The sequence below is a fragment of the Nasonia vitripennis genome, assembly GCF_009193385.2.
Source record: "Nasonia vitripennis strain AsymCx chromosome 3 unlocalized genomic scaffold, Nvit_psr_1.1 chr3_random0004, whole genome shotgun sequence".
NCBI classification, from domain to species: domain Eukaryota; kingdom Metazoa; phylum Arthropoda; class Insecta; order Hymenoptera; family Pteromalidae; genus Nasonia; species Nasonia vitripennis.
The window spans coordinates 2,175,001-2,189,463 of NW_022279623.1; the positions used below are offsets into that span (position 1 = coordinate 2,175,001).

Genomic DNA, 14,463 nt, shown 5'->3' on the forward strand with positions numbered 1-14,463 from the left:
CTTTCGATTTTGTTTGAAACGTTTGCGACGGATCCTATAAGAAGAATCAAACGACCCTTTTTTGAGCTGTTCAAAAATTGTTGCGTCTTTTCAAAAGAAACGATTCACGTAACGTACTTCGTAATACATCCCGTCCGTGATACACTTTTGAGTACAGCGAAGACCGTAGCCATTGACCCAACCGCTAAGGGAGAAAGGCTAAATAAAGCAACTTCTCAAATATTTCAACAAAGAAGTAATAACATTTCGAAACAAACAACCAGTGACATTGTATAGCTCCAACTATAACTGTAATACGCGTAAAACTCGGGGAATTTCGAACGTAAAGCGCAACTCTGCTCCGGCAATGTCAAAATTTGAAAAAGGAAAACAAACAACTGCAAAATCCCAGCCTGGCTATATAGTGCTCTCTCACGTTCGCGGCCCAGTTTCCCTCTGATGATCGCCGTCTCTCTCTCTCTCTCTCTCTCTCTCTCTCTCTCTCTCTCTCTCTCTCTCTCTCTCTCTCTTTCGAATCGGGTCAGGGTTTTAATGACATTCGCGCGCATCCTCCGAAGCTTGAGAGAACGGACAATCGAACGCGCAAATTGTTTTCGCTGCGCAAAAGCTACATCAGCGAGGTTACATCCGGAAGGAAGTAACGCGTCGATGCGAATCCGCTGTGTGTCACTCTTGCGCGGCATGGGGTGTCCTTCCCCATTTTTTTTTTTTTGAACCGTGCGCGTGAAATTGGGTGAGTAATGCGCGCGGATCGTTCGCTGGGAGGAAATTAAACCGAGAACTCGCCGCTACAGGATATAACGTGGGAAAATTAAAGCGAAGCTATCGCGCAAGCTCGAAAACTAAGACGTTACCTGCCCTCCGCGTCCGAAATGTTCAGAGAGCTGATGTATGAATAAAGAATTCGTGAGATGATTCGGAACTTTTTGCGCAAGCGATACTCTTTATTTACTTAGCGGGTGTATACTTGATTAAAGTCTGTAATTCTATTGAGTGAACGAGGGGGGATGAGATCCCACGGGCCGCTGTGGGCGAGATTCTTAAGTGATTTTCCATCGCGAACTTGTAACGGGATTATTTCGAAATTGAAGCTATAAGTTCTGCTCGTCCTGCAGTGTATAGGGAGTTCGACGCGTTCTCGTCTAATTTGTACAATACATATACATTAAATTTGAAAGGCCGCTCAAGTGATCTCGAGATTATTATTATTTAAAAAGATAAAATTCATTTCGTTGAGAGAGTCTCCGCCTGTGCGGCGCGTGTATAAACTAAACCTGGACCTTTCTTTATGAATATATTCATGAGTCAGCGGAGAGCATACCGTTCAAATTTTCCGAAAACGCGCGACTCCACTCTCATTCCGAAATAAACACCCGAATTAGACCCAACGTTTTGAAAACTCTTATCTCCTCGCGCTCATACACTACGCGGCACAGGGCGTAAATCCAGCGGCCTTTTTCACGAAAAACATAAACGTAGCGGATAAAGAGTGGAGCAGCCGCAGAAAAAAAACAAAGGATCGTCGCCGTCGTCGTTGTGTCGGAAAAAGTGGCAGCCTCGCAAGCTCGCATTATTATACGCTGGCACACATACGTGCACAAAGTAGTCGAAAAAAACGGGGGGAAGAAGAGGAAATCATGCGAATTGCTGCAATCGGCTTAGCTGGTGCAAGCTCCGCGAGCGCGCATAAGGACTATTTGCGAAAATCCAATTTCCCGCACGTAGCGCTCCGCAGCCAAGAGAGAGATCGTTTAGGGAGCCGGCGGCCAGAATGAACCCCTCTCTCTCTCTCTCTCTCTTGCCATCCGACAGCATCTATAGCGCCCCTACCCGCTCCACTGCCGCCGCTGCTTCTTTTTCTGCCGCTGGCTCGATCTCCTTCTCGAGAGATGACTCATTTGCAATTCATTCGAACCCAGAAACCCCCCTGCGACGACGCGGATTGATTTTTGCCGCTATATAACTATTCTCTCCCTGCTTTCGCCCATACACAGCTATACGTATACACGTATTCTCTCCTCCTCCCCGTTCTTTTTTACTGCCTCATAGTCGCGCTACTGGATGGCTTCTCCGGCCTCTCTTTATCATTCTCGGCTCTGTTTAACTGTCGCTCGCTCTTTTTTCGCCGCGCCGACGCTGCGCCGGCAATTTCAACTGACACCGGAAGAAAAATTTACCGAGTCCGGTCGTCTGTTCGAGCGTAGAGTGTATATGCATGTTATTGTGTATTATTTGCACTGCGTGTGATTTTGAAAATATCGCGGGGAAATTTCCGGGCACAGCGTTCGCGTATACGCTTGAATTGCGCGCAATTTCGCGTTGCGTAATGCGTGTCCATTGAAAACGCCGGAGGCTTGCGAATTGACCCCATAGAATTTTTACGTAAGTCCGTTGCGCAACGAAGTCGTGTACGCTTATGGGGACTACTGAATTCGGTGCTGTCCTTTTTCGAAAGTGTAAAAGTTCTCTTTGTTCGCTCGCCGCCGGCGGTTACGCTTGCGCGGGTACGCCGAATGCGATAAAAACATAATTTTGTGATCCTTATCGTCGATCGGGTGTACGTATACAAACTAGCGCTTTTGCGGGTGACAATGGAGGTCCGGCGTCAATTTGGAATGAAATTTCTCGGCTTTTATTAGTTTCCTTATTCGAGAGAGAGAGAGAGAGAGAGAGAGAGAGAGAGAGAGAGAGAGAGAAATTCAGCGTGCAAAACCGGCGAACGGAACCCGCGCTAAAATTAGCATAGCTGTTTATATACAACAAAGCTCTCGTCGTAAAATGCGTCGTTGCAATTTGGTTGAATTACATACGCGTCACCCCGAAATATGAATTTCTGCGACCAATGCGATTGATAAAATTCGATCCAGAATGAACTAACAGATTAAGGCTGACGACTGACGATTAAAAGTACGAGAAATTAAAAAAAAAACGCGGAACTTCTACGACTGATTGTCCTGCATAAATCACCTCCGAATCTTGGGCTTCCTCTGGTAAACGCCGTCTCACACTGATCTCAGCCCACTTGAAGTTTGCGCGCGCGAGCGCCTAACTTTTATTTTTCATCTTTCATCTTTCCTTCTTCATCCTACTTTCATTCTTCCAAATTTTCCATCTGGTCGACTAACGAATGAAATCAATAAGGGGATTGACGAGTGGGAGAATTCATTAAAAAGTCGTTCGCCGAGATTCGGCTGCACGAAAACACTCGAAGAATAGGGAACAGACATGATTTATAAAACCTTTTTTAAAATAAAGTTAAGAATAAATCTTACACAAAAGTACAAGAGCTACGATTTTTATTGCAATATTTGTTAAGTAATATTGTTTTGAAAATTTAGTTTGCTAATAATAAGTTTAAACGATTGAGAGCTCACCTGATCGATATGGCGGCGCGAAGGATGAAAATATATATAGATGTATGAACGTATGTAAATTTTAATACATAAAAAACCTTATTTTTTTCTCCGAAATCATAATAGAGATGAGAGATAATGCTTCAAAATCAAAATAGATTCTTGATGACTGAATGTATGCACTCAAATGCCCGTACGTTAGGTTAAGTCTTTATCCTTTGAGCTGCCATATTGGAGAGCTGCTGTTTTAAAAACTACTTACACATATGAATTTTTAATTAATCATATTAGGGCCTAGAAGTACTAAATCAGCAAAAAATTGATGCATAACGTATTCTTATGCTATTTTCTACTGTATATAAGTATTTATATGTATATAGCAAAACCATGTCTGTTCCCTATTCGTAATAAGTGAATAACGCGGTATATTGGCCGATGCCATTCTATTCTCTTTCTGCTCTTCTTTTCAACTCTACCCGTCTTTCTTTGCCTATGTCGGTTGCATCGAACACCTCTACGTTTCAGGACTGCTTTCATTTTATCTCCGCTAAACTCGTGCAATATACCCTGCACCGATAGGTACAGCTGGCCGATCGTCAATTCCGGTTTCTGCTGGCGGGGCTTTGCTTTTAATAAATGCCGCTTTTTAAGCGTCCATTACTCGCTGCAGAGTTCGCGGGTATGATTACTGCTCTAGGAAACAACGTTCACGAAGATAAATGACGGCTATTTCTGGACTCCGAAAACACAAACGCTGTGGGTATATCAGAAGCAATGAAAACAGAAGTATAGGCCGTAAATTTCGCAAAACACCAATATATCAGGATCCGATGCTCATATGACCATAAGCGGGGGAAATTCAGCCCCGTCGAATTCAAATTCCACTTTCGGAATAAAGCTCGCGACTCACGTGCGCTGCTTCTCCCCGCGGCGGTCGTAAACGCTCTAAGCGTTATACGATGTGAAAAAGATCGCGATCGCAAATCCATTATAGGGATACTAGCGAACGAATGCAATCCTTTCTCCGCTCGAGTCTTTGATTTAGCTTGTTTTATAGGTGAAGCGCGCATTTTTTTAGCGGCGCGGAATTTTAAATTCCCCGGCGAGCGCGACCTCGCCCGCCGACTGACCTCGTTTTCGGAAGCTTTACAATTCGTCTGCCGCGCTTTGCAAAGAGGAAAAATCGATGTAAAGGCGAGAGATGCGCTCTCTTGCTCTCTCTCTCTCTCTCTCTCTCTCTCTCTCTCTCTCTCTCTCTCGTCTTTTTGTGTTCCTCCTCCGCGCGAGCGTCCGTGTGTATGTACAGGCTTCTCTCGCCGCGGGGGAGAATATAAAGACGCGAGTGAGTGAGAGAGTCGATTGAACGGTCGCGCGGGCGCGACTATAAATACAAAAGACTTTTGCGCGCAAGCTGCCGTTTATTGACCGAGAGCTTCTCGCCAGATAACCATCCGATATTTTTGAATATCTATATACGTATTAGTTTTGGACGGAGAGCAAACGCTTCGTATATACGATGTGCGCGCGCGGTATAGCTTTGTTCAGCTGGCTCGGACTCGCGATTTTTCTACGACGCGGCCGAGCTGAATTTTTTTCCCAAGCTCATCGATCGCGGCCTTCCTCGCCTTTTTTGTTTCTTATAGACTTTCTTTTGATGTAGTAATAATAAAATGCACACAGTTTTTTCACCTCGCGCGAATCGATGCGCTATTACACGAAGCTGCTCCTCTGTACTATTCATGGCTATAACGTTTCGCAGTAGCTGCGCGAGCGGATATCGAGTGAAAATTTTCAACGTCGCGAAGCATCCTGGGATACGTGAATTATATATGAGCAGTGTATAGCCGGAATGATACTCGACACTCTATCCCTCTCTTATGTGTGTAAGATGATCCATCAGCGTCGCTGCTGGATCGAATGTAAACGCAAACACAGAATATATACCAATTCTCAATCGATATCGACGCTCGGCCGTCGAACGCGTATTATGCATACAGTCGTCGGGAGCAGCGCTGCAAAACCTCGGATCCCAAGGAGGCAAATATACGCTCGCACAAAGTGTATATATATATATATATATATATATATATATATATATATATATATATATATCGAAGAGAGCGAACCGCAGGGCGCGAAGAGCGCGCGAGTTTATGATAATATTTAATCCAGTTACGCTGTGGCATCGAGTGCGCGCAGCTTTGCGGAATATAGAGCGCGCGCGAGACGACCGGCCGGCGACGTCTTTGTGGATGCGCTTTGCCACACTATACCTATGTGTGTGTGTGGGTGACTTTCCGTGAAGAGTCGTCGTCGTGCGACCCCTAATCCAGTTAGACCGTCGGACTCGGCGTGCTTCGGACGTGCAATCGTCGCGACGAGCCGTTACTTCCCGCAACGATTTATACATATACGTGCGTGTATATATATGTATGAATCGACGCGAGTTTCTCTCACGTGGCCGAGTGTCTGGTGATCATACATAGCCGTCGTGTGTGTATGTGTATGAGTGTCCGCTGAAATGAAAATCGCAGCTCGGGGTTTCGAGGAGAGGCGAAGATGACTCATTTTGGAGCGCAATCGGCTAGAGGCAAAGCGAGGGATATTATTATTATCGTGGTAGGTGCAAGCGCACGTTCGCTGCTCCGTGCGGTGCTTTCGCATATGCTCCGCGATGATTTTTAGCGTGGGTAGATAAACGGAGAGGCAGCTCGTTATACTGATGAGCTCGTTATTTTCTTGGTTTTAGGAGGGATTTTAGCGGCAGTGATGTGTATCTTGCGGTGTAGATAGGATATGATGGGCATACAAATTGGATTACAGGGTATTAAAAATACTGGCAGCGTATAGGTGTGTTTAGAAAACTGCCTGGAAAATGTCAACACGTTGATGGCTTATGACCATTTTGCACGTAATTTCAACGTAATTTCAGATTCGAGTAAGACGCAACAGCTTGTTTGTCAAACGTAAACAATACCCTTTGAAATACTTCAACTCTCGCCATTTTTCCATAAACTCGCATGATTTTCGTTTGTGTTATTCAAGGAATACAACAAAAAATTGTCCCTCTACCCTAATCACAGCAATTTGATTTTTTTCTCTTCAGTAGCCAAGAAATACGGTCTTTCGTTTAGCACGAAAAGTATTTGTGAGGTTGCGCGAGACATTAAAAAAGAACCGTAAACAAAGTTTTAAAAGATGCTTTTACGACGGAAAGGCAACGCAAAGGTCAGTGCATAATGAGAAAATGTAGACGCTTGTATGACCGAGAACGTAAAGGCCACGACGTGAATAATGGAAAATTTTGCGAAAATAAGAATTATCTCCAAACCGTGTCAGCTTTAAAAGATTTTTAATCGATATTTTTACGTGTAATATAAAATGCACAAATAACAAAGATTTCGGTTACATACGACTTCTCCATTACAAAAAGCTCTATTCAGACCCTCGCGAAGCTCCTCGCTGCATAAATCAGCTAATAACGTACAACGAACGTCCGGACAATCGCGGATACGTCAACGTAGAGCAATATCCCTCGTGAAATAATCAGCGACAAAGGGAAACCCATCCATCGGAATTGACATATCCATCATCGCGCGAAAGCTCCCGACGATAATAGACGAGTCCAGCACACATACGGCCGTCACCTTCCGCATGTACGCATAAATTTCCCATACTGCTTAGGGCACTAGACACTGCACACTACACACAAGTGATGTTCTGCTGCTTGGGCGAATCGTGACGAGCTGTATAGTATTATATGGCGACGAGGCAGGGTAGAGCGTCGACGCGTATGTGCCTAGTATACACACACGCGCAGGTCACACGCGCGCGCGCGCGCTGCAAGCTCTCGAGGTCGGGCTCATCATCTCTCGCTATACGCCGAGATCCCATTCTCGCGCACACGCGGAATATTAATCCCAGCCGGCAATCGGTCGCGAATATACAGGCGCATCACGATCGGAGAGAGGGCGACGCGTGATTGCGCTTTCGAGCGCGCGCCTCTCTCTCTCTCTGTCTCTCTCTCTCGCTCTCTCTCTCTCTCTCTCTCTCTCTCTCTCTCTCTCTCTCTCTCTGACTTTTGCGCCTATTTCACGAGTCTCTCGCTTTTATTATTGCCTCTATCTACCCATAAAGAGCGGAAATCTTTTATGTCTTTGCGTTAGGCTCTCGTGTTTGCCTGAGAGACTCGTTGTTGCATGTATATACAGCGTTGAATAAGCGAAAACAGGTCGACATAACTGCGGAACAATGCGGCCGGACCTGCACGCATATAGCCCTGTAATGGAGAAACAGTGAGAGCGAGAGAGAGAGAGAGAGAGAGAGAGAGAGAGAGAGAGAGAGAGAGAGAGGCGAAAATCAATCAAGCGGCCAAATCAGTCCTGTCTCTCCCGCGGGCGGCAAAAAACAATAAACAAGGATCAGCCGACAATAGGTGTCGGCGGCGCTGCGCCGGAGATAATATTTACCGTTTCCCTCTCTCTCTCTCTCTCTCTCTCTCTCTCTGCACTCCCCCGTATGAGTATCAAGCTCGCGAATATAAGAAGCCGCAGCTTCGAGATTTCCTCGTCCCCGTCCAACTCGCCGCTCCTCCTTGACCTCGTTCCACCCCTCGGAATGTGCTGCGGTTGTTCGCTTGCGGCTGTCAGTCGGCGAAAACATATAGCGGCGCCTTACTGCCTTCCCATCGACGCGGAAAAAGGGAGAACCGAACTTTCCCGCACTTCCGGCATGGCACGCTTTTTTTGCATTCGGAAAGTTGAGCCAGCGCTGTTTGGAAATACGTTCGGTACACACACTGCGCGCGTGGGCGCGACCATCGTAATCAGAGTAGTTTTCTGGCTAAAGCCGTGATCTCCGCGTTGATGTATCGCCAATCTGGAGTCTCCGTTTCGTTCAACTCGCAGTTGTATGCGAAATCTGTTGAAGTTCCTTGCAAGGTCCCACTCTATCCGCGCGGTCGAAAAACGTGCCAAGAAGCAGCGCTAAAGGGCAGAGCTGAGTTGGCCAAGCGCGGATAGCTATTTTTCGCGGCCACATCTGATTCTGAAGGGCCCTCTTCTCTCGTCGTGACCCGACGGGCGATTTTGAAGCGTGCGCGAGAAACAAAAAAAGAGGGCGTGACACGTCGTCGCAAAGGGATCGACGCGAGTCTAGTGTGCTTCTTCCCATTATGTACGCGAGGGGCGAGAGGGAGAGGAATGACTTTGCCCGATAGATGATAGGGGCTGGAGCTGTGAGACGGATAGGAAACAATTTCGCCTGAAAGATTGCCACCAGCGACTTGGCAAAAAGGGTTTTCACCCTCGCGCACTACGATATGATATCGCTGTTTTATACTCGTCGAAACTTTTTTCATTTCGTCCCTTATTGTCGCTGCGAATTAGTCGCGGATATCATATATTGCCGGGGATGATGCTTCGGGCAGGAACGTCTTCATGATGCCATATGAGATCGTCCCGAGAAGTATTATTCAGAGAGACTTTGGTTCTCTTTCCTGAAACGCGACTCGGCTTGGCGAACGAAAAAAATCTATAAAGCATAAAACCAGTCTTTACGCGTGGCCGAAGGCGCGATCGCGCGTAACTCAAACATAATCTTTAGTGGAGCGAGCGTTAAAATAAAACTGTTCTCGCCATCTCGAGCAAAATTTTTACTGTCTTGAACAAAGGCGGAAGCGAGGGAGATAATAATTCGCGGCACACGGTAGTAAAATTCAGTCGAAGCAGCAAAAACGCAAGAGCCCGTATAACCGAATCGCGTCTACTCTGCAGAGCGACATATCGAAAAATCGAAGGATCAACCGGGAGAGATATTTCTTTAACGTATGAATTTTCGACGTGGGGAAAATTCGTGAAATCTATATTATACATGCATTCATCGTCTTTGCGGATTCACTAAGCGTATTCTTGATTCTTCCACAGATCCAGGAGTGCGTGGCGAATTCAAGAGGGAAGATTCTGAGTGGCAGCTCGAGGAGTGATTGATTCGCGGCTGCCGACGTCCGGCTTCGTCTCTCGTCTTCTCCGGGGAAATCATTAAGGCGGCCGCGCGCCGACGGCGCAAACACGGAAATCAATTGGTCGGCAGTGCCGAGAGTACAGTGCGACTCTTTAAACGAGGATGCTGCATCGAGGAGTCGCTTAGGCGTTCGACATAACGGGGCTGAACTCCTCTCCGCCGTTTCGGATTGAAGAAACAGAGTGCATATTCGGTGACTAGAGGGGCAGAGCAAGAGAGCAAGAGGACGGCTGCAATGTGTATGGAGGAACGTCGGCTGATGCTCGCAGTTGTCCCAGCAGGAGGCTGGAGCTACGTTAGCAGTAATAGCAGCAGCAGCAGCAGCAGCCAGTGACCTAGAAAAGAGAAAAGCCAGAGAGAGGTTAATTTAATCTCTGTAGGGGGTGTAGCAGCAGCGGCGGCGGCGGCAGCAGCGAGGGAGCGAAGGGAGAGTAGGATTCCTCTCGCGATAATAATTGGCGGAGCGTTGTCCCCTGCTCGTGAGCGCATAAACGCGGCCGAGGATCGTAGCAGCAGTAGCAGCAGCAGCGCCGAGGGAGGGAGGAAAGGAGAATTTGGCTTTCTCTCTCTCTCTTTCTCTCTGTTCGTCTCTTTGTCGCCCGGTGCCGCGAGCGAGAGCTACTGCTGCTTTCTGCCGCTGAGAGAAGCGAGAAGAGATCCGAGAGAAAGAGAGAGAGAGAGAGAGAGGGTGCGAGAGGGGGCGAGAGGGTGAGAGCGAGAGAGGAAGCCGCTGCTATGCTGGCGGTGGGTCGGCGCGCGTCGTCAGGGCAGAGCGGCTCGGGCTCCAACTGCTCCAACCACGGCTGTCCGTCGACCTTGGCGAGGCTGCTGCTGAGCTCGATCGCTCGTGAGGAAACGACTACAGCAACGGCCGCTGCCTGGCCGCGCCGCCCCAAGAGCAGCAAGACTGGCAGTGGCGCCCGCAGCAGAAGCCAGGAGAAATGAAGTTGTCTGTGTCGGCATACAGAGCACAGGCAAGCGCCCACAAGAAGATCCTGAGCAATTATCAGCACCAGCTGAGCTACGGTGCCACCAATCAGGCGACCTCGGCCCGGACCCCCTCAGACCCTGCGGCGGTCCTTCCTGGTCTCAAGGTAAGTTTCGTATTTCCAACTGTATTTTATTGTGATTACCCCTATATTTACACTGTATTATCCCCTACTGCTGGCTCCTCCTTTTGAATTGCCAATTATGGGCCAGACAGTGATGCTAGATCCCCACATTATGCTATTGAAATTACGACTAGCAGTACCTGTACTTACTCTACTGTATGCTTGGCTCTGTGTATCTCTATGAGTAGTAACGGCCGGGTTCGGTCGGACTTGGTGATTTATCTTTTTAGACATTGTAAAAAAAAGATTTGAACTTTTTTCCGCGATTTACTTTTTATACAGCTGTCTTATTTTCGGTTCGCTTCAGGGTGGGAAAAATCACAAAAGGTTAGCTTGATGCCGTTAATTAACTCCCGAGGGCGCTGGAACTTATTAAAGAATTTTTAAGACAATAGAGTATCGGGGTGCAGAATATTAAATTCACTAAACAATGCAGTTGAGATAGTGACAAAGCGTTTAAAGCTAGTAAAAGTTTTAATTCTTTCATGTTTTGTAAATACGTGTTTTTCTTAATATTTGATGGTAGATTGTTATCCGACTTAGAAAAGTACCATGTTTTTTCCCCATAGCTGCTTTATTATGTGCGAAGCTAGGACCAACAAGAAACTTCTCTGAGTCTAGAAGAGATTATATTTTTAAGACGTGTATACTTATGGCAGACTTAAAGCTTTAAGATGTATTAGGTTATTACGTGTATGAAAAATCTTGAGTTTCTTAATAAGCAAAAAAGGCCACTATTTACCAAAGAACACATTTTTTAATCTACTTTTTTAATTGAAGCTCTATTTCCCTTGTCTTTCCTGCGATTTTTGTCTGCGACAAAAATAGTACATTGTGCAACAAGGGGAGAAAATAATCTATGTCAAGCGTGGGTGAGGTGTTCAGTACGAGTCGGAGTCGATGGCGCCGAAGGCCGCCGAGGGCACCCGAGTCTGACATAGCTTTTATTCCCGTGTCACAACCTTTATGCATAAAAAAGCCCATTTCATGCGCGTGTTGGGAAAAGAAGTATTTCAAAATCGCGAGAGTACGACAGTTCTCCGTATGTTTAGGAAGAGATGAAAAACCTAATGTGTACGATCTGGTAGGTGTATCCTAAAAAACCGCTGCCAATTCTTTGGCACGTAGCTTCCTTCAAGATTATGTATTGCTTTAATACCAGAATTGTTTTTATATAATATCTTTGAAACTAACTGGTTTCATAAACAGCCCAGAGAAAGGGATCAAGGTACTATACAATGCTAACTAAATCCAAAATTTGAACTTTGCATTTTTACTCCAGTTATCGCGTCACGTAGAAAAATGATTTTTTTCAGTTTTTCTTAGGATCTGCCCCATGAAATGACTCAAAATTAATGAGGAGTATAGTCCTAATAATTTATAATAATCATGTTCTTTTAGAAAGATTCAACATTTAGAAATCTCAAAACTAAAAAATCACTATAGAAAAAAAACGCGCCCACAAAATGTAAAAACGGACTGTTTTCCCACTATGTACTAGTAAAAACAAAGAAAATGAGACTTATTGGGTTAAAACCCACTAAGTAGAAGCTGAGATACAGGCGTATACGAACATACACACCCACGCACACACATATATCCGGACATTTTATAAAAACACTATTTTTCAACTAAAAATACATCAAAACACATTTCCTACATGTTTTTACACAAACTCCAAAAATTACTATTACAAGGCTTCTTTAGGAAGGAAGCAAAATGTGTCTTCAATATAGAAATAGACACTTTTACTCTAATGAAAAAACTACGTATTGTCATAGAGAGTTTATTAATAAATTACTATCTGTTTTTGATATGAATGCAAAAAGGTAGTTTTACATCCTAAGAACAAATTGTTTTTTTCTTTGCGACCAAGTATCTCATCACGCGCTTGTGCACTTTCTCGTTTGGTTCAAATGATAGCAAAAACTGACGTAAAAAGAGCCACATGTGCAGGCAAATTGCGAGTATCTCATAGAATTGACGTTGACCGGACGAGTAATATTGTTTTGCCCCTACATCCAAGAATTGCGTCTGTTGCTCTTGGTAGATATATAATTTGTTAGCCTGCTTTACTGAGAATCGGCCTTCTCTCGCCGGGGTGTGGGCTATTAAAGTTCCTTTGATCTCCCCACTGTTTGCACAGCAAGATCTCATTTTCAGTTAATATGAAAAGTTAAATGTTTTCCCACGATATTTTCCGACAAACAAAGGGTTGGAAAAAAACGAGATGCTTTTCTCTTGTATGATAGTACTCGGATCGAATACTCGGTTTTAAAAAATGACTCTGAAATGTGTAATTAGTAAAGGAAACACGATGAAGTAAGTTTTTTAATCATTTGGAAGTAAAGTATTAGAAAGTTAATTTTTTCATTAAACTATCAGTTTAACCGTTCGTAATATTCAGCAAAAAACAGCGCATGCATATTTTGAAAACTCGTTTAAACGAATGTTTAGAGAAGGCTGAGGTTTTTATAGCATTTAGTTAGACGCAGGATTTCGAAACACATCAAAGCTCCGCACATATTTTTCCGGCTCGTGTACGCAGTATGTTCAATTTCACTCGTCGCCTCTGCATGCACGCATGCATATTTATACGTGCAAACGCGAGGGCGTTATTGCGGTAAACTCGCCCCCGCGCGTATGTTTCCGACACTCATCGGTATATCTCGCGTATAAGACACACACGCATCTGTGCACGCACTTTCGCGAAACTTTATACAATCCACTGTATGCGCGGTGTGTACTCGTATAACGGCACAACGACGGCCGGGCGCCGTAAAATTTTTAAGTACTTATGCCGGACGATCGCGGAAAGGCGAAATTTTACACGAGGCTGCGTGGTTCTATGTCTCCGGACCACAGCTCGTTAATGTCAAAGCAGCTATGCTTTGCTGATGTCGACGCCAACGAGCTGCTGTTGCTGCCTCCGTGTTGTTACATGTCCGTAAATGCGTTAATTTTGTACTTGTAAACCCAGTGCTATAGCTCGCGGTGCATGGTCTCGAAATTAACGTCCTGACATACTCCGAATATATCATGTAGAAAACTCTGCAGGATGTATTAGTGCATTTTTCCGTTGTTGAGGATTCTTCTCAAACTTCATTGTAGTTAGTTTCAAAATTTATTTAATCATCATGATGTATGGCCTGCTGTATAAATTTAACATTTTAACGAGAATTTTTTTTCTCTAGAAGTAATGAGTAAAAAAATTAAAATTGCCGCAGAAAAGTATTAACGAAGATGAAGTTGAACCTGTTTAACAACATTTACAAGCATTTGCCCACGAAATAAATTTACACATTTGACAAGCACGCAAGAAAGCTTTCAGTAATAACATGTCGAGTCTAATCAGGCAAACTATCATAAACTCTATTGGTATGATTCAATTTCGCATGAAATGTAGTGTTCACCATTTGATATGATGTTTTATTTCAAGTATTGCATTTCAAACCACTACTAACGAAAACGAGCATCGTTTAAAAAAGTACATCTCACTAAACGTTTTCCGCTGCACTTGTAAAACACTTTATTGTATCCGCCGCGACAAATGAGATTGGCGATAAAACAAAAGCAAAAATAACATCACAAACAAGGCAATTAAATTTCGTTCAGCCAGCTTGACTGCGGGACGCCGAAATCCAATTCCTCTAATCACCGCAAGCATAATCGCCCGGGCGATCCATCCATCAATCTGGCTATAGCAGCGCCAGCAGCAGCAGGGCGTCGTCCTGGTGGTACTGCGCGCAATCACCGAGATAGAAAAAAAAAGGAAAGAGAATGTAGAGAGCGGATGAGTGGGAAAAAGTCTCGACGATACCATCGCAGGATTATACTCCTGCTGGCGAAATTTATGGCGACCAGTGCCGCATTAAAGCAGAAGCGTGAAATTCACCGGCTCCGCTCGTCCATGCAAATTTTCCGCGCACTAAGCAGCAGCGTTGATAATCAGGTAAAGAGTCCCACGACGACACAAG

General features: G+C 45.0%; 1 protein-coding gene across 10 annotated transcripts in view; it reads left to right on the top strand.

Annotated features, from left to right (window-relative positions):
- Positions 1-14,463, top strand: part of LOC100118446 — a 117,408-nt gene that overhangs the window by 3,754 nt on the left and 99,191 nt on the right. For 8 of the 10 annotated variants that reach the window (XM_031925810.1, XM_031925812.1, XM_032601726.1 and 5 more), the window contains exon 2: positions 9,278-10,468. In XM_031925810.1, coding sequence (XP_031781670.1) covers positions 10,316-10,468 — 153 coding nt within the window. In that variant the 5' untranslated portion in view covers positions 9,278-10,315. Of the gene's footprint in view, positions 1-5,689; positions 5,973-9,277; positions 10,469-14,463 lie in introns of those variants that run through there. The other 2 variants (XM_031925811.2, XM_031925815.1) reach the window with 2 other exon arrangements.